General features: G+C 35.4%; 1 protein-coding gene and 1 long non-coding RNA gene across 3 annotated transcripts; one reads left to right on the top strand and one right to left on the bottom strand.

Annotated features, from left to right (window-relative positions):
* Nucleotides 1–25,726, bottom strand: LOC125063500 (brefeldin A-inhibited guanine nucleotide-exchange protein 3). Its single transcript, XM_047669977.1, has 24 exons — nucleotides 25,442–25,726; nucleotides 24,816–24,949; nucleotides 23,230–23,349; nucleotides 21,468–21,645; nucleotides 21,232–21,361; nucleotides 19,778–19,957; nucleotides 18,270–18,368; nucleotides 17,466–17,684; nucleotides 16,575–16,811; nucleotides 15,780–15,832; nucleotides 15,127–15,283; nucleotides 10,904–11,018; nucleotides 10,198–10,365; nucleotides 9,393–9,564; nucleotides 8,609–8,732; nucleotides 7,946–8,120; nucleotides 7,424–7,565; nucleotides 6,731–6,941; nucleotides 5,376–5,472; nucleotides 4,829–4,981; nucleotides 4,078–4,272; nucleotides 3,270–3,443; nucleotides 449–2,989; nucleotides 1–295 (listed from the first exon to the last, which is right to left on the bottom strand). Exons 1-24 carry the CDS (start codon nucleotides 25,524–25,526, stop codon nucleotides 95–97), a joined length of 6,060 nt encoding a protein of 2,019 aa, XP_047525933.1. The 5' UTR covers nucleotides 25,527–25,726; the 3' UTR covers nucleotides 1–94.
* Nucleotides 11,314–12,791, top strand: LOC125063501. 2 transcript variants are annotated; one of them, XR_007119518.1, is made up of 3 exons: nucleotides 11,314–12,228; nucleotides 12,331–12,523; nucleotides 12,612–12,791. It is a non-coding gene; the product is annotated as an uncharacterized LOC125063501 (long non-coding RNA). The 2 variants fall into 2 exon arrangements; XR_007119519.1 differs by having other exon boundaries at nucleotides 11,316–12,228; nucleotides 12,382–12,523.

Consider the following 25,726-nt stretch of genomic DNA (forward strand, 5'->3'; position numbering starts at 1 on the left):
TGGAATATTATAGTTTATTAAGCTATAACGCTGAGATCAAGGAATATACAATTAGTGATTACAGTATCACGATAAATAGTTTTTCACTTATAACTTATCCGACCAAATCTTTTTTATCAAAAAATACATTAATTCGATCCAGTAGTTGAGGATCATTGACAGTTCTCGCGAGTTGCACGAAGCCCGTTTGAAGAACTGGATAAATTAGTTGAAACCTCTCCAAGGGGAAACTCAGGACAAGTTCCAAATACGCCATCAAAACGTTAAGGAAACAATTCCTTTGTACCTCCATGTCCTGAAAAAGAAACTTTATTAGTAGTTGAAGGATCCACGACATCTCCTAATTCATTTAAATATAGATCATTTCATTTAAAAAACAAAGTTCAACAGTTGTTCATAAGGAATATGTTCTTTTTACAAATGATAAAAAATTCATAGAATATAGTACCTTACTAATGCTTATAGCTCTTTGTTGTTCTATTTCCGGTGGAACAGGTTGTGGAGGAAGAATTATTTCAATGTTTTTGTTCTTCTCCAATATGGGGGCATCGTTTATTGTTATATTTACTGTTCTCCCTTTATCAACTTCTGCGTCAGAATTAGTCTTAACTTTCTCTGGACTAACATCAGAATAGCGAATAACTTTTTTAGGATTATCTTTTTTAGGATTATCTTTGGTAGGACTATCAGCATAATTGACATCATCGTTTTCAATATTATCACTCTTCTGTAAGTTTGGAAGTTTTTCAGTATCACTTTCAGTTTTGGTCTCTTTAAAGTCAGCGAAAGTAAACGGTTTGAGTTTTTCAATATCTTCTTGAACATCTAGATGTTCTTTATTATTGGGTTCTTGTTTTTCAGAATTTTGATAATAGAACTCCTCATATTGATTCGTCGATGAAGAATCAGAATCTACGGAACTAACCGAAATGCGTTCTTTAAAATTATCATCTTCAAAATCCGACACATTAATAAGGTGTTTTAAATAACTGCTACACAGAAGTTCCCAAGTCGACTTCAAATCAAAAATCTTCATTACAAATTGATCGTATTCAAGCGTCATGTTCAAGGAGGATGTGTAGTTCTTCAGAATAATTGACAAGTCGTTTGGTTTAAGTTTAAATATAGCAACACCATTGAAAAATATATCAGTCAAAGCGATGATTTTAATAAGCCAAGAGGAAGATGTCTGCTTGTACAAATTTGCGGCGTAGTCTAAATTTGAAACTTTTTGAACCAGAAATTTTAAACCCGGTCTAGAATCAAACTGCATAGCTCTGGTATAGGACAACTCCAAGCTTTTCAGAAGTAAATCGATATTGTTCTTCGTTAAAAAGAATTGGTAATTACAAATGTTGGTACCGCTTTTGAGGCTCTCGAGTAAGATCCCATTAATCCCTTGGAACACATCAGAAGACGCTTGGATCAAAACCGTAGCTATTATTTGTATCAGTATTTGATGAGCCAAGAGACCGACTACTAGACCTCTGTTAGGTATTCTCACCGTATATAAATCTGGATTGAGACAATTCATAGCTTCTTGAAGGTAAATCAAAAATATATAACTTCTATCATCTATCAGGATTTGGTTGGAATTTTTCGATGGTTGCTTCAAATTACTTTCGCCTCTCAACTGTTCCGTGAGGAACACTTGTTGAGCCATCGCATGGAGTCTTACGTTATCGTTCACGGAACAATCCCTCCGAGCGGCAACTTTGACTATGGCCAAATCTCCGTAAAAACTATTAGAGTTTTCTTTAAAGGCATAAGTCAGTTGTTTTAATGGACTCAAGCTAACATTACACGCCCTGTGTAAACTAGTGCAGATAACCTCCCACTGATTGTCCGTTAGTAGATGACCAGATGTCAATATGATATGCCTTATGCAGGAAGCGCCGAGTCTCGCTATAGGCTCTTGTGCTTGGGCGATACATTCGACTAGGATCAGCATTATTTGCTTTAGGGCAAACGTGATTTCAGGGCTTTCGAAGGGTTCGTGTTTTTTGTCGTTCCCATCCGGTCGTTCAATATTAATTTGCTGTAAATTATGGAGATAAAACACGACGGTGTCGGTGGTCATGCCACAGCACTGTTTGAAGTTTGGCATAATACTATCCCAGTGCGTGTTCACGTTCGCTATCTGCCGAAGCCAGTTCTGCACTGTCGGCAATAATAGGTGGTTTATGCAATGGAGTCCGAAATGGGTTCCCGGAACGTCGGCTATATTTCTTAGTAACTTGAACAAAGTTTCCATCGCAGCCGGTTGATTTTTCTTTGAACATACAACGGTGGCTGATATCAAGCCCTCGATCAGAACATACCAAACTTTGAGGATATTACTGGGTTTGTCCAGTTTTAACAAGCAGTTATTAGTGGTGTTAGATGGTGGAAGAGTGGTTGACAGCTTTCTGTAGGAAATAAGTTCTTCGTTACAATTTTCATTGCTGATATATTTAGTGACATCGAGCGACCCGCTTGGTATTATGGGGTCCACTACGGACAGAGTGAGATCTCCTTTGATTCTGTTGCCCGTGTTGAAGATGGGACATTTGGGCATATTGTACATCATTGTTAGAATATCAGCGCAATTCTCTAAGTGGTAAAGCGCCTCTCTACACATATCGACAATCACTTTTTCAGTTTTCTCCTCGCTTAAGGGTATAAATTTGCTGTTCTTTGAGAACTTCAGGCTTAGACTCGGTTTCGGCTGAGTTGGTGTTATTGGTTTCTTCGGTTTAACTTCAGTCTGTGGATCTTCATAATGTAAACCTTTAATGTGACTCAGGAGGCAGAGAATGCAGTCCAGCGCTGCATTGGCGAATACTAAAGTGTTGTCAGTGTTTAGGAACACTTTGAATATTTCCAAGATCGCTGAATATTGGTTGGAATTATTCGCCGCTCTCAGTGTGTTGAACAGCGGTCTCCATCCAGACCTTATTTCCATTCTGTTTGTTTCCACGAATTCACAGATGCAAGAGATTATCTGTTCCTGAAATATAACAGATTTAAAAACTCTGTTACTCAAAAAATATTTTTGAATATTGCGTAGATTTTACAAAAATAGTAAGGTTTTGAGAAATTTTAATCAGCCAATGTTAAAATTGATTTTTAAAGCACAGCGTATTTTTTTCCCAATTACTAGTGATCCTTTAGCACGTTAGATCATTGAAAAATAATTTAGTACAATTAAATAAAGGAATTTCTAAGTTTCTACTTTAAAATTTCACCGAATTTTTTTTAAATCAATTTAAATCAATTAAGAAACGTACCTGTATATCATCATCGCACAGTTCCAGACACAATAGGTTCTCAAATGGCTTCAAAAGGGCCTCATTGAAGTGGAAATGAGGTAATTCCACTTGTTGATTCAGTAATGTCGTTGCACAATCGTGAAGGCATTGGATCGCTAGACTTGATATTTGGATGTCTTTGTGACAGGCTGCCTGTATTATAAATTTAATTCATAATACATGTAATCGGTAGAAACCGCGTGTATGTAGAGAATTTTCTAGGCGTAATAGATTATGAAAAGGTTTTTTCTTATATGTATATATAAGTGGATTAGGCTTAGCTAGGAGCAATATTTAAGCTTCATTGAAATCTGATATTAGGAAAAATGTTATCCGAATTTAAAACTAGGTTATTACTCGTGTTTATCGCGTTTTAATCCGGTAATATTAAGGCGGTCATCAATGTTGTCGGTAGTAGCTGAATGGGGCTTATTTTTAATTAATTGGTATTATACATCTACTATATAAAAATAAGTCGGGTTTTCCTTCCTGACGCTATAACTCCAGAATGCACGAACCGATTTCCACGGTTTTGCATTCGTTGGAAAGGTCTCGGGCTCCGTGAGTTTTATATATAGCAAAGAAAATTCAGGAAAAATTTCAACAGCAAAGCGGGATCACCAAACGAAATGTTACATAAAACGAAGCCATCTGGTGGCGAAACGGAGTTCGTCGAGTTTGCTAATTATTAATAAATATATACAAAACAAAATTCCAATATTTTGTGGTTACACCATAATTAAAGTATCAAAATTCTTAGTCATTACACTAAATAAGTCGTACTTACTTGCATAAAATGCGGCCCAACAACCGTCCATATGGCCATCCGATGGGCCAAGGGCCGTGCCGCCCTTAGACAGCGTAGAGAGACGTCCCCAGCTCGGCATAAGGCACGCGCGGCCTCCCCTGCCCCATGCCCCACTCGGGTACCGCGACGCCACCAGTTGTTGTTCACTACGTCTTGATCCCATGAACAAAATAGCTGAAAATATTTTAACACAATATTATTGAAGCAAGTTGTTTGGAATTTGTATAATCTTTTTATGACAACTAGTCTTTTGATATGAAAATTTTATTGAATTGTTTGTGGCGCCGTTAAAATTGTTTTACCATTTCTAATAACATTTATTACTAACAAAAATAGCATATGCCATCTATGGCTAATGCCAAAATTCAAAAATCTTTGGGGGTCCTTTTGTAAAACGTTACGATGCGGGGCGGGGATTGAATTAAGCGTTATGGTTAATATTATTTTCGACTTTCCAGTACTTTACACCACATAATGATAACTTTTAGGTATAAAGAGTCACTAGGTGGTCACGAAACGTTTTCCTTTACTTGGGTACAGAAAAACGTTACGGTGCGTTACATGGGGAGGGGGGGTTCAATAATCTCCAAAAATTGCGTGACGTAATACTTGAACGCTCTCTTATACATATATACATCATCATTATCAATATTTTCTCTAGTTTTTTTAAAAAGTAGATACCTTGTTTAAAACAGTCAAATCATTTAAGATTTAATTATATTTTATTTACCAGTCGATGATGATGCGAAACCAGTCTTTGCAATGCAGCCCGTAGTGTCGGTAGAGTTGTCGTCGCAGCAAGACGCGTGTAGAGCGCGTCTGCGGCCGCCGTCAACGCACAACAGACGCGTGCAGCGTTCGAACCGGATATTACGTTCCCACCCTACAAATATAATTTCAACCAAAACTACAATTGTATTTCTAATAACAACTAAACAAAATACTTACAACAATTCACATGAAAATTAAAGTTTTTCTTTTTACCAATTTAAATGTTACATTTATTTATTAAACAGTTAATTTATTATTATAAAGTAGTAATGAATAAGCGATAGCGATCCTGATTATTTATTCGACATTAGAACGATTTTTTTTTAAATTACTATAATTCACTCTCTATATTGCTACCAGTACAGTAACAGGCTCATGAAATACATGTCTCGCTACATCAAGAGCCTGGAACACATTTTTGTTATGTAACCTAAGTATATGGCAATAAGTTATAATAATGTGTATATATATAGTACATCCATATTATAAAAATATACAAAACTTACCTCTTGACGACAGGTTTCAACAATTTTGGCAACGGACATTTCATTGTTCGCATTATTGGTATCGAATATGGGCTGCAAGAAGTTAAATACGTCCACACTGAAACAGGCATACTTTTATGTTTTATTTCATAGAAAATAGATTTAATTTATAAATCCTAAGGTCATGAGTTCAAGCCCTGACTTTGGGTGGATTTTTTTATCAGCACAATTAATTCTTTTTCGTACATTAAGGCAACCGAAATTCCCAAAAAAAAACGTTTATCAGGCACAAAAGGCTGATCTACCTGAAGAAAAGTTATCAATAAAACTAATTTAGGACAACTAGAATCCCCCGAAGAGTACATAAAGAAATAGAGAGAAGAAAAGCCAACAATGTCAATTAAGGAATAAAGAAAAATAACAATACAAAATATACAAGGTAGATATATGTTGTACGGGTGTCAGACCTGGGCATTGACAGAATAACTTGGAAATATAATAAAAATTTGTCAAAACATAAACATATCGAAAGAAAAAAAAAAGAAGTAAAAATGAAAAATTAAATATAATTAAGCGATATTAAAATAAAAACAAAATTTAAAGACACATACACCACATACCGAAAACTAAAATGGACGGGTCATATGATGAGAGAAAAGAAGCATTGAACAGAATCGTAAAGGGGTGGTACACGAAGTGGAAAACGAAAGAGAGGCAGGTAGATAAAAAGATAGACGGGACCTACATGGGTCCAATGTGGACTCGAACCGTTAGTGAACCAAGATTGGCAAATTTAGAGGCCTTTATCGAATGACAAATAAATAACCGTTTGCCGGTTTTACTAAATATTATATTACTTTAGGCATATTTTCTTTATATTTAGCATTTTAGCTAAACAGCATTAAAGGCTTTAATTTTTTTATTTTTGAAGTTATACTTCTTTAGGCGCGTTATGAAAAATTGATGAGAGTGAAATTTTACGATTGCGCGCGCACCGTGACACAAAATTAACAGAATGAAGTTGCCCACGGAAGATGCTACGGCATTGGACATAATTTAAAAACAACATTCGAATAATAATAATAGAATTTACTTAATGTAAGAGAATAATAATAAATATTTATTTATTTAATTATTTAATTATTCAAATGTAAACTGAACTTTATTGACCATAATGACTCCATTTCCAGTCTTTATTTAATTATAATTAATTATTTGCTTGCAATCAAAAACTATTTTTAATAATGCCAAAGAAGTATAACTTCTTACGCGCGTACATAAGTACACGCACCCTTTTTTTCATTTTTTTTTCATGATTAATTAAGTTTTCTAATGTAACCTAATTATATCATCATATATCAAACTGAAAATCTTACCATGTCTCATCATCTCTTCCATCCAACCCCAATTTGGCATCAGCTTGTAGTATGGACACAGTTTTATTTCTACCAGTTTGCATTGCAACGATCGGTGTCGCGTTATTCCCCTGTTGACCGAACAAGGAGTGTTCGAAACTTGATACATATTGACAAGCGGCGAAAATGTGCTCCCAACACTCTGGGGATTTAGACCCTAGTTCGAGACCACCTGAAACATGTAATTAGTTGTATTTGTACGGTTTGTTTAAAAAAAATTTATCTAGTTATTAATGTGTTGATTATTGCTCGTGTGTACCTGAGATGTACAATTCTAACCTTAGACCCGTTAATGTATATATATATATAGGTAGGTAGGTATATATATAAATTAAATATCTTTATGGCAGAAACGAAAATCATATAGTATATAATTCATAAAACTTATAAATAATTGAGTGACGTCACATTTAGTAGACATTATGATTTCAAATGTACTGCCTTATCTATTACATTTTTTCCGCAAATACCTAAAATAACTTTCTACTACAAGTAAAACTTATAGTAATTAATCATCAAGAGCGTGCCAATTCTCAAAAGGCCGGCAACGCAATTGCGAGCCCTCTGGCATTGAGTGTCCATGGGCGATATCACTTAAAATCTGGTGAGCTTCCTGCCCGTTTACCACCTGTTCTATAAAATACTTATATGTACCTGATATTAATATATCCAATGATAAAGCGTGTGTAGAGAGGATCTTCCCATTAGCGGTCTGAGAAGTGGCTGAGCTGGCCAGAAGCGCGAGGATACTGTTGCATCTATTCTGTAGACTTAAAGTCGTACTGATACGAGCTGCCTGAATTAATAAAAAAAATTAATTCTTTTGCTCTAGCTTTTATCAGACGATATATCTATCTATCTATATATTATCTTGTAACGGATAATTATATCTTTTGACCGTAGGTAAAGAAAACAGCGGTAGCAGTTTTCAAATTACATTTTTTTTTACCAAGATTTAATATTTGCCTGAAAAAATCAATCAATTCTTATAAGGCCGGCAACGCACTCTCGAGCCCTCTGACATTGAGAGTGTCCATCACTCAAATAATATAAAGCTATATGAAAATAGTGCATTTACGAGTTTTTACCTGCGTATACCATAGATACGAACAAAAGAGTAATGAAGATTTTTTTTAACAGTCTATAAAAAAAAAACTTTTTGTAATTAAAACAAACCTTATGAAGTCCTTCCAAACACTGTATAGTGAGACCCTCCCACGCGATTCTCTTTCTCTTCCCGAAAGTGTTGATTTTCTTTGTAATGATTCCGTGTAATTTGTGTTTCTTGTTACATCCAATTAATGGAACACTTAGTACCGTCACCATTGACTCCCAGATACATGTCAAAACCCTGAAAATTGTAATAATTTTAAACATTACCTATAACTTACTAAACTTTTAATTAGTGTATTTTTTCTTAATACAAATAAAATAGATACAATAAATTTAAGTTTACATGTTTCGTCCAAAAACGAATAACATCCAAGAATCAATATTTATAATAATGACTTTTTGCGTTGAATTAAAAAAAAATATATAATTTTAAAATATTACGCTTTCCAATCGTGTAACACTGTTTTAAACATGTGTAATATAATAATTAAAAGACAATTTTTATAACGGTCTATTCTCTATAGCCAGGTAAACTATGAATGTTAAACATAACTAATTTACAAATACAATATCTTAACCCCTTTAGGAAGCTGTTAATGAAAATAATTTCTTTTTAACCAACAATAATTCACAAAAAAGTTACATATTTACAGTTACATACATATTTGACGTATAATTGTTATGGGTACGTCAAATTATTAGTTAATCATAAAGAAAAAAGCATACCTCCTGGCCCATCGCAAACTAGCCTGGAGTTGTGGAGAGTCGGTGGAGTTATGATACACCATTGAAACCTCTTTCAGCCTTTGCCAGTCTGACATCACGGGATTCGAATCCAGTCCACCGAGATCTAAATTAATATGTTTATTATTAATATACGTTATTTTTGAAGTGAAAACATATTAAGCGGCGTTGTACACTTTTTTTGGAATGGGCAAAAAAATTTAAACTCGCGTCAGGACACGTGACCTGATCGGAAATTCATAAGACGGATGGAGAGTTGACGGCGCCGCGTATTTAATGTAATTTCAATTGTCATGTTTGTGTACGATAGCGCAATAATTACATATTGTATTCTACCACATAAATGATAGTACTTTTATGCTGATAAAGCAATTCGTGCAAAATTATTTCCTTACCATTGCAAAATATAAGAAATGCACAACGTTAATATTCAAGTTTTCACTTCCGGCACTCCCGGAGTGCAACCCGACGTTTTGTTTTTAGTAGAGAACAAACGATCTTACGGGACGCCCGTAAAGGACTGTCATTGCAACCCATGGACCCAGTTTTAACGAGATTTTACTTCAAGATAAGTATGATTAGAAAGGCGAAGACATTAGATATAAATTAGCAATTAGGTATACATGCAATAAAATCGGTATTCTTTTTTTTATACTGCAAGCATGCTACGTCATCATCGGTTCGAATAATCTATGAAAACGATATGTTAATAAATAATAATTCAAAATGTCTTAATTTACTTTTTTTATAATAAATAACAACATACCTGATAATAAATGTATTAGAGGATGATCCGAAGTCTGTACATCCTTCAAAAGATCCGTAGCGACTACTTGTTGGTAAAGTTCCCTAAGCCAAGTAGCAGATAGGTATACCAATACTCCACTACCCTGAACATCTTCTACGAATTCATCTTCAGTTAGCGGTAGTGGAATTTTCTGTAAACAAAATAATGATTTTTAAGTTGTTTATTATATATCTTAAGTAGCATTTCTAAAAAATATATATTATTAATAAAATGCTATTTAAGATTAGTTAATGAGCCTTGTTCATTGATTATGTATTTTTTATTTAATTATTTATTTCGTAATCCTACAGCTAACAGCTTAAACAATTATACTAAAGATGGAATAATTATATACAAAAAGGTTCAAACAGTTACGAAAGTAAAAATCTATAAAAATAATATAACACATTTAACTAAGTAATATATTATTCGGATGTGTTGTGTGATGGTGTGAAATTGAGGGTTTGTGTGTGAGGGTATGTGTGTGAGCGCTATGGATGATTTTAATACTGCTTTTAAGCATATTCCGCGATAGCTTCAATAATTCAATGCTAGGTCCTTGTATGCCCGGTACACTGTGCAATACTCAATTTACTTACAATGTGCAGCCATATTCTAATATAATACTGAATGAGGCCGTTCTCAAGTTCTTTAGTCATATTTATTTATTAATAAAAAAAAGATTTGTTTTTTTTTAATTTAAAATATATAAATATTATATTAAACATCTCTATCAATTTGAAAATCAAATATTGATTAGACTGGAGATAAAAAAAATGCTTACACTGATATCAGCATAGTACTTGCTCCTTTTCTGCTTGAGGGTAAGCAGTAAAGCTGCATACGTGGCAAGGTAGACGCCGTCCGCATTCATAATACAGGCCGTGGCGGGAGGTTGAGCGGCGTTATGTTGGCAACACTTTGATGCGAACTCTTGCATTGCTTCGTCTACCTGATTTACAGAAAAGTTGCTGAAAAGGATATCAAAAAGTCCCACCTTTTTAAATTGAGTTTGTATGGATTTAGAGGAGGTAAATGGAAATCACAATTGAATTGATCAAGTTACATTTATTTGTACGCATAAATACAATTATGTCAATTTTTAACGAACGAACGCTGCCGAACGTGGAGGCCGATTGTGCCTCTTTGTCGCTCGATCCGCGCTCTCGCTTGCACTTCAAGCCTTAAATGGAATGCCTCAGGGCGAGGAAACGCCACATGCGACATGTTTTTTCGTGCGTGCAGCCGGCTCCATCGAATTATAAGACGTCGGCACGTCAAAAAAATAATAACCATTGTCATTAATTCATAATTAATTTTTTTCATTATAATTATTAATAATTTAATTATTACACAGCTAAGAATTGTTAACAAAATATTACCATATGAGCTATAGAAAAATAGTAATTTTTAATTTTTGGTAACTTCGATTACTACGGGCAGGAAATTTAATATTGTAGGTAACATTAAAAGTAATAACTTATTCTTACTTCAATACACGTCCTAAGTGTGACCAGTTTAGGGAGAAGGGAATTCTGCAGCGTTTTCACGAATTGCCGAGCGTTGTGGCGCTCTAGGTCGACGTTGCATTCCGTTATGGTGCATCTGAAAATTTTCAACAATTCTTAAATTCTTCGAAATAAAACAAATTGAAAAAAAAAAACTTGCACAATCTTTTTAAAATGTTCAAAATCAGTTTTTTTAATGTTTAAAAGGTTTTAGTATGAGGGGAAAATAATTACTCAATGCTTTGGTAATTGACCAATCACCAAAATCTCGTGTAATTTTCACACGTAGACAAATATAATTTTTTTTTAATGAATAACAAAATTTAACATTTCACGGAATTTCTACCAAATGCCGAAATTATTATGATTTATCCCGAGATCATCACAATAGTAGGAGAGGTGGCACCAATTTTTGGGCAGGTATTTGAGGCAAGCTGAAAACTTGTCACATACCTCTCCTATTATATTCCAACACGGAATTGCAGACCTGGCTGGTGAGTAGCGGGGCTAAATCAACCCCTACATTTTTGAAAATATTATTTTTTTTTTCCCAAAAATATATTTGAGGCAATACGCAATTTATATATGTTGCAGTGTAATACTTAATAAATACGAAAAAAAATAAGCCAGACAATTTAATCGGGGCTTTAACATTACCAGACGCGTGCAAATATTTTTTCAAAAAATTATAAAAAATGTTTTTGAGGCAGCTTGAAATTTTAATGGAGTGTTATTTATAACTATAAAATAAAATTCCCAAAAAGACAGATCATTTCGGTAGGGCTTTCTACCTGCCAGGCGATCAAACAAATAATGGATGGGTACGGGCCTGTACTACTATAGACAAGCTGTAGTGTGAGAGAGAGCGCATATCGACAGCTGTCTTCGTTCTGGCTTGCCGCGTTACTATTGGCTCTAGTGAGGCCACGTGACTTACAATAACCCATGAGGTTTTTAGTTAGAATTTCGGAGTCGTTACTTTCAGTCGTATTATTCTACTAATGGTATTATTACACTATTTAAAACTCAAATAATTAGAAAATGTCTAGTGAAAAGTTAGTTTGTGTTATTTGTAAAAAAAATTATGCTAAAGTGATTGCTTTTGTGGAGAAAACTCTAAAAAAAAAGTCAGGAGGTGCTAAATATCCGTAAACATCATAGGTTAAAATATAATCATATTGTTTTGCCAGTGATTCCTAACCTTTCAGATGGTTATCACACAAGTTGTTATAAGAATTTTATAGCTTTGATGAAAAAATATAGTGAAAATACTGTGATTGAATCCAATATTTATACTCTTACAAAAGGTATTGTATTAATTTAATTATTTTTCAAGCATTACATACTTATAAATAAAATTAAGCATTTACAGCTCTTCTTTCTTCTGAATTAAAACAAATTCTTTTAAGAACGCAATATATAACAAGCATTTGGAGAAATGCATATTTACGATTCCCCAGTTCTTTGACACCTAATAGAAACGGATGGACACTTAATGAGGATACGCTAGATTTTCACTGGTTTGACGGAGAGTGTATGCCGCATTCGACGCTGTTGTTCACGAGGAAAATAAAAATAACGATGATGAAAATCATACTACAGGTGAGAATAAATGGTTTATTTTTAATAACTGCTGCATTCAAATTTCTGTGAATAATTAAAAAAAATAAATATCTATTTCTTTTCGCAGATGATGAAGAGGTTGCCGAATCTGATACAGATGAATCCGAAGATTCAAGTAGTTCTGATGAAGATTCTGATCCACAGACGAAAAATGATAATTTATCTGGCGTGAAACGAATTTAATTTATTTCTAATTTTTTTATACTTAAATAATTGAAACACTGAAGAAATATTATATTTTTATAAATCTAGTTTTGCGATTTTGTATGTTAATCATTGGTTTTTTTTATACGTAATCCTTATTAATTTTAAGATGAAAAAGGTTTTAAATTTCCGTATAAATTTTGACTTGCAATAATGTCAGAGAAACAATTTTTAGTTTTGAATGTAGGGGCAACAGTATGAATTCTGTACTGAAATTTTTTTTTTAATTCTCTTCAAAAAATAAATATTTTTACGCAAATATCAAATATTTAACAATTCATTACGTTTAAATTCGCATTAAAATTGGCAAAATGGCTAATTTTTTAAGATAAAAAAGAAATCACAAAAATATCTCCCTTTAACGTCCATAAATCAATACAATCACTTTTATGCAAAATGTATTTAGTACAAATTCAGAAAATTTTATATTTTTTTACTCCGAAATTCTAACTAGAAACCTCATGGGTTATTGTAAGTCACGTGGCCTCGCTAGAGCCAATAGTAACGCGCCAAGCAAGAACGAAGACAGCTGTCGATATGCGCTCTCTCTCACACTACAGCTTGTCTATAGTAGTACAGGCCCGTACCCATCCATTATTTGTTTGATCGCCTGGCAGGTAGAAAGCCCTAACGAAATGATCTGTCTTTTTGGGAATTTTATTTTATAGTTATAAATAACACTCCATTAAAATTTCAAGCTGCCTCAAAAACATTTTTTATAATTTTTTAAAAAAATATTTGCACGCGTCTGGTAATGTTAAAGCCCCGATTAAATTGTCTGGCTTATTTTTTTTCGTATTTATTAAGTATTACACTGCAACATATATAATTTGCGTATTGCCTCAAATATATTTTTGGGAAAAAAAAATTAATATTTTCAAAAATGTAGGGGTTGATTTAGCCCCGCTACTCACCAGCCAGGTCTGCAATTCTGTGTTGGAATATAATAGGAGAGGTATGTGACAAGTTTTCAGCTTGCCTCAAATACCTGCCCAAAAATTGGTGCCAGCTCTCGGACCACAAGGTCTGGCAGAATCATTATTATTTATTTTTTTTTCCTAATCCTACAGCTAACATAAATTATATATAATAACAAACAGTTACACTGAAAATATAGCCAGATATGGAATACATACATTTAACTACAAAAAGGTTCAAAAATTTACAAAAGGAAAGAAACAAATAAAACCTATTCAATACATTTAACTAAGTGGTACCTAATTTGGGTGTGTTGTGTGATGGTGTAAAAGTGAGGGTTTGTACGTAAAGGTATGTATGTGGGGTATGTTAATATATAATAAAGGGCTTAATATATAATAAAGCATATTCCGCGGTAGCAACACGTTCACTGCGTAACAGGCCGATATCAGCCGCCTGCTGCCGATGTCCCTCTCGCTGGTGCGTAACGATTATCTCAGGTGTTTGAAAAAATTCGACAGGGACAAATATATACTTCATATTGCGGTCAAAATTGTAGGTTTTCCCCATCAAAACATAACGGCAGGCTTTTATCGACCTACCACGCACTGACGCTGCTGTGCATCCGCTGAGTGCGGCAGTGGGCCTATTTCAGCCCGCCCACACAACAGGCAGCTGGCGACCCGATACCGCACAGAGCGTGCGCCCGGCCAGTTAGTGTTGTGCTATCTAACTGATCTAACGTAGCGTTCGATATAATCAACGATGGCAAGCAATACAAGAAAAATATTTTTTTTGGAAAATAGAGTAATTCGCCTTGCAGTTATTGACAGTGATAGTGACAGCAGTGAAGAAATATTTTCCACTAAGAATAATAAAAAGTATTTCTGTTTCCAAGACAGGCATACATAAGTAAATAAATACATTGTTCAGTTCTTTTACGATAATTCTGTTTTATTTTCGATATCCCCTTATTTCTCTGTCCCATCACTACTAAAAATATATTCTAGTGCGGTTCAGGTCGATATCGGCCTGCCGCTTTTCCTGCTTTATTTCTCATTTCCTTTTTGCCAGATCCCGGGGCGAATCAAACCTAAGGAAGTTAGGTTCAAGGTAATTCTAACAATATAAAAAAAAAATATTATACATTATGTTTCCACAAAGTTATAGTAATTTAATCTATCCTAGTGCTGTTGGGTCTAGAAAGACCTGCCACGCACCGGCGGAAATATCATTGGGGGCGCATTGTGGCCCGCCGCCGCACCTGATGAAGAATTATGATTTTACTTGCCGCAGTGAACGCGTTAAACAAGTCAAGGCTTAAATATTGGTCGTTGTATGTCCGGGGTGCGGGATACAAAACTGAGTTTAGATTTGTTCTTACTAAAAGTAAACACGTGCGATCTATTCCACGTCTGGCGCAGGTACGTGTCGAGAGATAAATTATATAAAAAACTTACCGCCCAAGATTTAAAGTCTTCGGCACAGCTTTAGTTTCGCTAAAGTTATCCTCTTTATAAGTTGGGTTACTGGCTCTACTCGGTAGGAACACGTTATCTGCGTCCGAGTCCACTTCGGCCTCACTTCCCGAACTTAGGTTTTCTGGACCTGACGTGTCTGAAATTATATAGAAATATAATTAATTATACCAATACGGATGATCTCTAGTATGACTGGCGAAAGATAAAGCGCAATTACGCGCAGTCGCATCTACTATTATATAGCTCTTAATGGGTATTCTAATGATGAAGCCTAAATAATGTAGAATTTAATATAACCTATTTTCATACCCTTAAGTGATAAGGGTTGGCCACCCCTGACATTTTATTTTTAATTTTTTGACGAAATTTAAATTTTCCTATAATATGCTATTAAAAAATACATACAACCCTAAATTTTCACCCCTCTACGATTAACCACTATTTTTTATTTAGTAGATAGTTATTTTTATAGAACTATAAAATGTTTCCTAGAAATAATATGGCAAAACAACGTTTGCCGGGTCAGCTAGTAAATATATATATATATTATGACATAAATTCACGTTTATTACTTACGCTAGTTTTTATTTCTCCAAGAAGATTTACATAAATATATACTTAATACAATGTACCTGAAGAATCATTGTCCTTTGTTTCATTGCTTTGTAGGACAGCTACCACGTCTCTGAAATTTAATTTATTCATAACTTTATAAATCATTACAATCTAAAACTAAAAGCGTTTAAGATTTAACTAGAAGGTTAGATACAACAAAATAATGGATGTTTGGAAATAACGAAATAAATCCCAAATCAATTGAAAAATCGAGGGCAGCACTAGAGCTTATAGCTTTAATATAAAACGTAGGCTAAAGATTCTACCTTTGTTACCATGGTTACCAAATGTTTCTATTGTGATGTTTATAGATATTGTTTTGAAACTTATAGCAGTGTTAGCCTAGCAGCTTCAGCGTGCGATTCTCATCCCTTAGGTCGTAGGTTCGATCCCCGGCTGTGCACCAATGGACTATCTATGTGCGCATTTAACATTTGCTCGAACGGTGAAGGAAAACATCGTGAGGAAACCGACATGTCTTAGACCCAAAAAGTCGAAGGCGTGTGTCAGGCACTGGAGGCTGATCACCTACTTGCCTATTATATTTAAAAATGATCATGAAACAGATTCAGAAATCTGAGGCCAGGACCTAAAGAGGTTTATAGCACCCCTGATTTTTTTTTGTTGAAACTTATAAAGACAATCAAACAAAATCAAATAAGGTTGTATTTAGTAACCCGGAAGTCCGAAATTTGCAACACAAGATGTTACCTTGATAGTCACAAAAGTCGCGAAAAAATTATCAATAACAAAAATATGTCCCATGCCCCATGATCGGAGGTAAAGAAACCAATGAATGGGCCCACACATACCTATACGGGCTCGGTAGTCTAGCCAACGTCTGATAAGTGAGTGGTCCTGTATAATCAGCTTCGTGTAACTTGGGCCAGTGATCCAATATCAAACTAGCCGTTTCTGGAGTTATATAATCCGTTGGCGTGGTACACAATTTTTCCAAGGCATCCAAAAGAGATACCACGCATTCGACCGCCGCTGCTACTACTTCCGGATTACCACTGCGACCGCATTCTTCTATGCCATCCATTATTCTTTAAAATAAATTTGCTTAATGTGACTTTTGGTATGGTTTTTGTCACTCACTAAATGCGAAATAGCATCAGAAGTTGTTTTTGTCAAGCAAGTTACAAACATATTATGTGTGGTGAATTTCATTATTCGATTTTAAAATGTTATATTTTGAAGTGAAAACTTCTGTGGCGTTGTACACTTTTTTGGAATGAGTAAAAACTGTTAAACTCGCGTCAGGACACGTGACCTGATCGAAAATCCGTAAGACGGATGGAGAGTAGACAGCTGGCGCGGCGTATTTAATAAATTGTCGTGTTTGTGTACGATAGCGCAATAAATAAATATTGTATTCTACCACATGAATGATATACTTTTATACTGATAATTAAAGCAATTCGTGCAATATTATTCCCTAACCATTCCAAAATATCAAAAATGCAGAACGTTAATATTCAAGTTTCCACTTCTGCCTGCACTCCCGGAGTGCCACCCATCGTTTTTTTACTCTGTGTGTAATGAAGCATGACCATTGAGTGTTGTCTATGGTATTATTGCACAATGCTTATGTCAAATAGACTTGACAATGTCAATTACCACGATACGTAATGTAACATTAGTTATTTGTTTTATTAGACATATTTTTATATAGATTTAATATTCAGAATTTTACTTACAATCTTACGATAGCCATATCATCACTATGTCTATCATCCCTCTTTATCAAAACCAGCTGAGTCAATCTCTTGGGATGCTGCAACAGTTCACGAACGCTCCGCAGTGGTTCAACGCGATGTTGTATTGGAGGATAAAGCAGCATTCTATGGTAAAGTGCTTCGAGAACTGGCCGTAGATTTGATGTGGAGCCGACAAGACGTACTAGCTGGTTCGCTATACTGTAACAAAATATACAGGGTTGTCTTAAAACAAGCAACTGAATTATTTGTATCTCTCTCTCTCTTCAATCGGCAGCTCATGTCTGAGCCTTGTGGTCAGCAAGGTAGCGGACTATTTGTTTACACCGATATCTGTCCAGCGTCTCTCTTATGACAGTGTACAGTTTTGAGGACGATGGGTCTGTCACTTGATCGGTCCATCTGATTGGTCGGTCACGTGATCTTTTGCCTTCTGTGTTACCAACCACTATCAGTTTCTCCAAGTCATCGCCTCTGCGAATTGGTGATGAAGTGTGTGTATAGTGAAGACACAAATGGATCTAAATGGGAGCCAAGAACAAGATTTCTACAAGATATACCCATAAAGAAAATAACTAGATAAAATAAACTTGAAATTTAATTAGACTTGTTTCACATACAGCTTGTACTTTTTCACTAAAAATTTTATTTAAAAAAAATAACAAATCTCTTTTTTATGTAATGACGGTTTGAGTGGCTCAAAATGGTAAATATACAAACGTCTTCTCACCCTCCAAACCCAAGCAGAAAAAATGTAATGAATATCCTTTGGATCAGGGATTTTACCTGTAAATAGCCTTCGCCTGTTTGCTGTTGAAGCTAGGAGCGCAAACCAAAGCGCCAGAGCCTCGTCCTGAGTCATCTACTAAGGATCCTTCGTGCTCTCTGAAAATGTTACATTCTATTTTAAAAAATAAATATACATATAATGTAAGTTCACGGTTTTAAATTGCAGGTACAATTTTTTTTTGTTTTATTCTTATATCTGAAGATAAAAAAAAACGACGAGTTGCACTCCTGCCCTGCGATTCTGTAACTCACTTCACGAACTCACACAGCGGTTTTCGCATCGGCGGTCTCTCTCAAATCAGTCGTGAAGCAGTCATTTTATGATTTGGCATTCTGAAAAGGTGGGAGCTTGTACTTTATTGTTTATCAGAATGCCAAATCATAAAATGACTGCTTCACGACTGATTTGAGAGAGACCGCCGATGCGAAAACCGCTATGTGTAAGGTTCATAATCCTTTAAAAAAACATTCGTCTTACGAATTTGTCCTGACGCGAGTTAACAATTTTTACCCATTTCAAAAAAGTGTACAACGCCGCTACAGAAGATTTCACTTCAAAAATTGTCTGTTTCCCGAAGGGGTAGTCAGAGAGCACGGTTCTCCACTGGCTACGGTTCCGAGATAACTCTCTCGCTTCATTCACTTACATCACTGTGACTTTAACTTGTACTTGCGTGTTGTTACCACGAGAATATAAGTGAGTGCTCCTATTTCACCATGCCTACTGCTGATAGAGGACAAATCTTTGTTTTTAATTTATTTTACTATTATTTATTACTTATTAAGATGTCATGTGGAACATGGTTTAATGGTTGCAGCTCCTTACAAACGTTGTGTAAAACAAAAAAAACTTGGCAATTAAAAAGAGTGGCGGAGAGTTTATTGCCAGTTCTTCTCTTCCGTTCTACTTCCATTGATTTGAGAACTGGCAGTAAATGTAATATTAGAAGCATTTCATTTTTTTTGACGTTCATAAGTGTACATTGCGTTTATGCCTATATGAAAGAAATCACTTGTTAGCGATAAGGCTGCTCGTTGCCTTATAACTTTTGTAACCGGATTTTTTATTTTTGTTATGTGTATGTTTTTGAATAAGGTAATAAAGTATAAATAAATATGAATAAATGATTTTGACTTTTTTTACTTTCTCTAGTATCTCCTGTATCCAGGTGCATTTACTTATCCTATCACGCAATAATACACCGCACATACTTCTGATCACTCTCATTTTCACGGCATTTATTCTACTCTTATTCCTTCTCTCCTCTCTTACATTCACTACCGTATGTTAACGTTGGGATAAGCACTTCTTAGCTACACATAAAGGAATGCAACGCTTCATTGACTCTATTCCCAGCATTCACTTTCATATAGAAATATGAAAGTGAATGCTTCATTCATATAAAAATATGAAGTGAAGCTCTCATACTTTCGAAGTAAATATATGTACACGAACTTATAGACTTTTTGTCCATCTATATATATTATCAATGCGATATTGTTACCTGGATTTAATATTTTTGTCGACTCGTGGAGTTCCCAAGAAAGAGATGAGTGACGGACAGAACTTTTGCCAAAGGAATGTCGTGAAATGGGAGTTGCCGCTCACACGCTCTGATAAGCTGGACATTAATGTGAGCAGACAATCCAGGAAGAACAGCGCAAGTGGATTCTGTTTCGGTATCCTGGAAATATTATTCATTTTATTTTATTACAATATTTAAAATCTGATGAGGAGCATGATGTAATGTTTGTAGGTGCTTAGAAACATTTTGTAAAAAAAACTGAACTGCCGCGGTAAAGCTATTGCATAGCATTTTTTATAAACTTATGCAATATAATTATTTATTTATTTTTTGCAGTATTTTTTTTTCTTCGATATTAATTCAATCTACCACTCTACCAGACTCAGACTAACACGCCTATCCGATCACGCTAAACCGATGTGAGACGCAGTATGCATTCTGTCCCGCTCTAACGCGTATTGGCCGCACCTATATTACGTCATCGTGTGTTAGGTTTTTTCCGTTACGGAATTTCTTGATTCAGTCGCCGGGCTCAACGCCCGCGATGAAATCTATGCAATAGCTTAAAAAAATTGGCGATTTAAAAATTTAATTATTGCCAGTTCTCGTCCGTCCTACGCCATTGATTTGAGAACTAGCAGTATATGTAAATTTTGAAGCATTATTTTTTTTCTGGTCGAAGCCATGACGCTCACGCAACGCACGACGGAAAGCCTGAGAATCGTGCAGCGGGCGATGGAGCGTGCAATGCTTGGCATCTCCTTTCGCGATCACGTACGAAATTAGGCAATTCGTGCAATGACCGGCGTGAGCGACATACTACGGGCTGTCACAACATCTAAGTGGCGGTGGGCAGGCCACATAGTGCGCATGGACAAGAACCGATGGACCCACGCAACCGTCCACAGACTTCTTCAAGCATCGCTCCCGGTGGACGCAGAGGCCAGTACTGGGGGGTACTGGGGGGTACTGGACGAAGATGGAGGAGGCCTACGTCCAGAAATGGACCAAAAAAGAGGCTTTTTAATAACCTTCATAAGTGTACATTAAGTAGGTAACGAGAATCATCATCAATCATCGGTTATTAACAAGCGTTTAATTACCGCCAGAATAATTTTCTTAATTTCTCCATTGCTTTGGTTGTTTTTCATTCACTTTCTATCATAAATGTATGTTTGACATATTGAAATTTGAATTAAAAATTATTAATATTACAGCGATTCAAATCGTTTGACTGGTTGTTATAATCAATTTTTAATGTTGTATGATAGTTTAATCCATATTTACGAGTTGCTGTTGAATGTTTTTATCCACCTTTTCTGCTACATATATTTATTTTAACTTGTTTTTCTTTATATTCCTTGATAGCATGATCGTGGAAGCATCTGTACCTATTTAGAAACTTTAAGAAATTTCTAGAATCTTTGACTTACATTTGAGTTTCAGTAAGTCGGCTGCACAAGTACTGTATGACAGGTATGACCTCGCTGTAGCAGCCCACAGCTACTAAGTGATTCTGGCCCACTGGAGACCCTTCCGATAGAAGTTCTTGGCATTCTTCATCTAAGAAAATACACACCTCATGTATTAACGTTCTATAAATATGTACCCACTAATATATAAGTGAACCAGGGGTTGACAAACTTTATAAAAACTAATATATAATTACCAAGTTGAGCACAATACGCCCTTAGCACTTGAGCGGCAGCGGCACGTGCAGCGGCCGCGACGTGTGGCGCCGTACTGGCTGCTTCTGCGCATCGGCCGCACGCCCATACGCTCAAACGCCCGTTTAGGGTACGCCGGGGGGATAACGCCAGTGATAGGTACATGCGGAATATTTGTACCTAAAAATAAATATTAGGTCCTTACATATGAAATTGGCGTTTTACGTTTTGTCCACTTTGACCTCAAATATCTCCGCTTTGGTTAAGAATTCCAAATCAAAATTTGTACAGCTATTTACTCATGTATTTGTGATTCGATGACCGTCATTCATTTGTTTTTTTCTTCTGTTTATTTCTGTTTGCGTCACTCATTTTACAAAATGGAAAACTTAAAGTATCGCATTATTTACGAGTACGAGTTCCGCCGTGGCACTAGTGCTGCGGAAACGACTCGAAGGGTGAATGATGTGTATGGCGGTCATGTTGCAAAAGAAAACACAGTTCGGTTTTGGTTCCAACGTTTTCGTTCTGGAAATTTCGACCTGCAGAACAAGCCCCGTGGACGGCCTGAGACCCAAGTTGATAATGAAGTATTGAAGGCTATTGTGGAAGCGGATCCATCGCAAACCACGTCCGAGTTAGCTGCAGACTGCGGTGTTAGTCATAAAACTGTTTTAATTCACTTGAAGCAAATTGGGAAGATTAAAAAGCTTGAAAGATGGGTACCTCACGAATTGACTGAAGCAAACCGGCAAAAGCGCGTCGACTGCTGCGATTACATTACTGAACCGGCACAAAAATGAAGGTATTTTAAACCGAATCATTACCTGTGATGAAAAATGGATTCTTTACGATAATCGGAAGCGCTCAGCACAATGGTTGGATCCTGGCCAGCCAGCCAAATCCTGCCCCAAGCGAAAATTAACCCCAAAAAAGTTACTTGTAAGCGTTTGGTGGACTAGTGCCGGTATTGTTCATTGCAGTTTTCTCAAATCTGGCCAGACTATTACGGCTGATGTCTATTGTCAGCAATTGCAAACCATGATGGAAAAGCTAGCGGCTAAACAACCTAAGCTGGTCAATCGCTCCACGCCACTGCTACTTCACGACAACGCTAGACCACACACTGCACAACAGACGGCTACCAAATTAGAAGAGCTTCAATTGGAATGTCTAAGACATCCTCCGTACTCCCCGGACCTTGCTCCAACAGATTACCATTTTTTTTCGAAATTTGGACAACTTCTTGCAAGGGAAAAAATTTAACTCCGATGGGGCAGTCCAAATCGCCTTCACAGATTTTATTGATTCCCGTCCGACTGGTTTTTTTAGTAAAGGGATCAATGAACTACCTATGAGATGGCAAAAGTGCATAGAAAACAATGGTTCATACTTTGATTAATTAAATATATTATATTTAAAAATATTCGACTTTTTGTTCCTCCCATACAAAACACCAATTTCATATGTAAGGACCTAATATTTAAATAATAACAATATTAAATACGAAACAAGAATAAGCATATGGTTCTTGTGGTGAGAGCTAGAATCAATAATTAATGACGGGTACATTATAAGCGGTACACTAAAATCATGCAGTTGTCCAGAAATCTTTTGGCGGTTATTTAAAAAAATAGTAGGTAATATTCTTTAATAGTTCATTACAAAAATACTAAAAATTATTTCAAAAGTAAGTGTTAATCAAGTAATTAAAGTATTTTTAATAATTAATTAGAAATAAAAATCTATAAACAATTGCCATACCTGTGTATCTGGTAATTGGTACATGACAGAGGAGGTTGCACAGAGCAGTTGCGACGGGGTCCATAGCGAATCATCCTCAGGTTCGATGCCACGGTGAAAACGATCATCACGAAGTATTTTCTGTCAGATACGATATTGATATAAGCACTAAGATGATTTTCAGCCCTTATACCGTACTAGGGCTGGACCAATATATTTAACGCGCATAACTTGTTAATGATGCAATCAAAGAAAAAACAGTGAGAAAAACTAGCATTTCTAAGGTATTCTAAATCGTCAAACTTAAATCTAATTTCAAAGCTGCCAAACCATTATTTCTGTATACATTTTGACATATTTGACAGCGCTCAAGCCGAGATTGTGACTTGAGATGTACGTACGTTTTGAGTTAAAAAAGCGGGACATAGTAACTAAAGTATTTTAAATCAAATTTACCCTATCGTTAAATACTTGTCTTCTTAATAAAAAAAATAAATGAACAAAACAAAACCAAAAAAGTATTCATTAGATAATTATGGCGTTTCAAACAATAGTCAGAACTCTGAGGAATGAGTATAACAAATTACAATAAGATAATAATTTTTTATAAGACTTACGTATTCTTGGTATTTTTGTGAAGATTTAGCTTATTTTAAAGTTTCCTCTTTCTCTTTAATGAAAAAATAATGAAATGAGGAACTCTTCACAGGATTGCTGTAGATTAATCTAGAAGAGTAGCTTTAATTTACAGACAATTTGTTTCTGGCATCCACCCATTTAAATTATAATTTATCTTGGATAAATGGCATTCAGGGAAGCAGTTTGATGTTGCGATACCTAATATGAAAGATAGTAGTTTAAACATATTCCTGGTATCTTTTTTTAGTAGCTGTTAAAAGAGCTGGTGCCATTTCTGTGCATGGCAGTGGTGTCTTGAGTGACGGTTGAGTTAACCCCAAAAAGCGGGAAAAAGTCTGTCCCGCGCGGGGCATTTCATTTTCAATAAAAAATCGGGACGTCCCGCCAAAATCGAGACGTATGGCAACGCTGGATGTGACGCACATCAATGCTAATATTTTATGTTATCATTATCTACGTCGGAAGCATATCGCCCATGGCTCGCTTGAATTATTAATTTTTAGCGTTTAATTAAGATAAGCAGATTCCATATAATTATTTGTTTTGCCTTCCTTCATCAATTTATTTCTATAAAATTACAATTACAATTGAATTTTAACCAGTTTGATTCCTACGATATTACAGTATGATACTTGTTTATATAAAAATTTGCACTGAAAAAAAACAGTAGGTACTACAATATTTTGTCTTTTGCCATACCAGCCCTGCGATTCTGTAACTCACTTTTCGAACTCACACAGCGGTTTTCGCATCGGCGGTCGCTCTCAAATCAGTCGTGAAGCAGTCATTTTATGATTTGGCATTCTGAAATCGTGGGAGCTTGTAGTTTATTGTTTATTAGAATGCCAAATCATAAAATGACTGCTTCACGACTGATTTGAGAGCGACCGCCGATGCGAAAACCGCTGTGTGAGTTCGAAAAGTGAGTTACAGAATCGCAGGGCAGGAGATTACACAAATTTACATACATGAAAACCCTGGAGAGCGAATGCTACTAGCCGGGGGCGCTTGGTCTCTAGCGCGAGCTGCAATGGCTGCAAGCACGCGCGCCTGCACTCGTATGAGGGCCGTCGGCCGCTCACGTCTTGTGCACAAATTAACTCTATGAAAGAAAATTATTTAATTACCACCTACTTTGAAATTAGCATGAAATATAGACTATAGAAAACCTTTGTTTATTAAATTTTTGGGTCTAAATAATTAAAGGTTTCACTCATTTACCTGTTGAACAATTTAAATTATCAATGAGTGTTAATTATTAAGGACCTGGGTATTCTTAATCACTACATAAAACAACAAAGCTATTTCACATCCTTATGTTATTTCACACCCTGTACATATAATTTTTCTGGCTAGAGTGTGGTGGACCTCACAACTGGAGCTGATACAAATACAAGTTACAAAAAATATTTAGTTCAATAAGTTTTTTATTAGAAACACATTTAGGCCAACATATTTTTTATTAGATTTTGTTAAGATATACCACGAGTTATACATATTCTCTATTATTTATTGAAGACCTATCTGCAATAACTAGCATTTTTTGTACCTATAGAAGTTTAATATAGACAAATAATATTAGAGGGTCTCTTACCTAAGGCTTCCTGACATGATTTTTTGAGAGAATTTAACTTTGGTCCACTAGCTTCTTTAATAATTTCTTGGAGCAGTTCTTCCATTTCAAACCAAGACTAACATATTGCTTGCTTTCCGCGGATCACCACTAAAACAGTTTACATTTAAAAATTATTCTTTTCTAATAAGCATATGACGATAACTGCGCGAGTATTGTGCTATCTGAATATTTTATCGAGTGGGTTGAATACCGCCTATCAGCAAACACGTATTATGGAGCATGCTCAGAGAGAAAAATCAATAA

Source organism: Pieris napi, chromosome 3, assembly GCF_905475465.1.
Source record: "Pieris napi chromosome 3, ilPieNapi1.2, whole genome shotgun sequence".
Lineage (NCBI taxonomy): Eukaryota > Metazoa > Arthropoda > Insecta > Lepidoptera > Pieridae > Pieris > Pieris napi.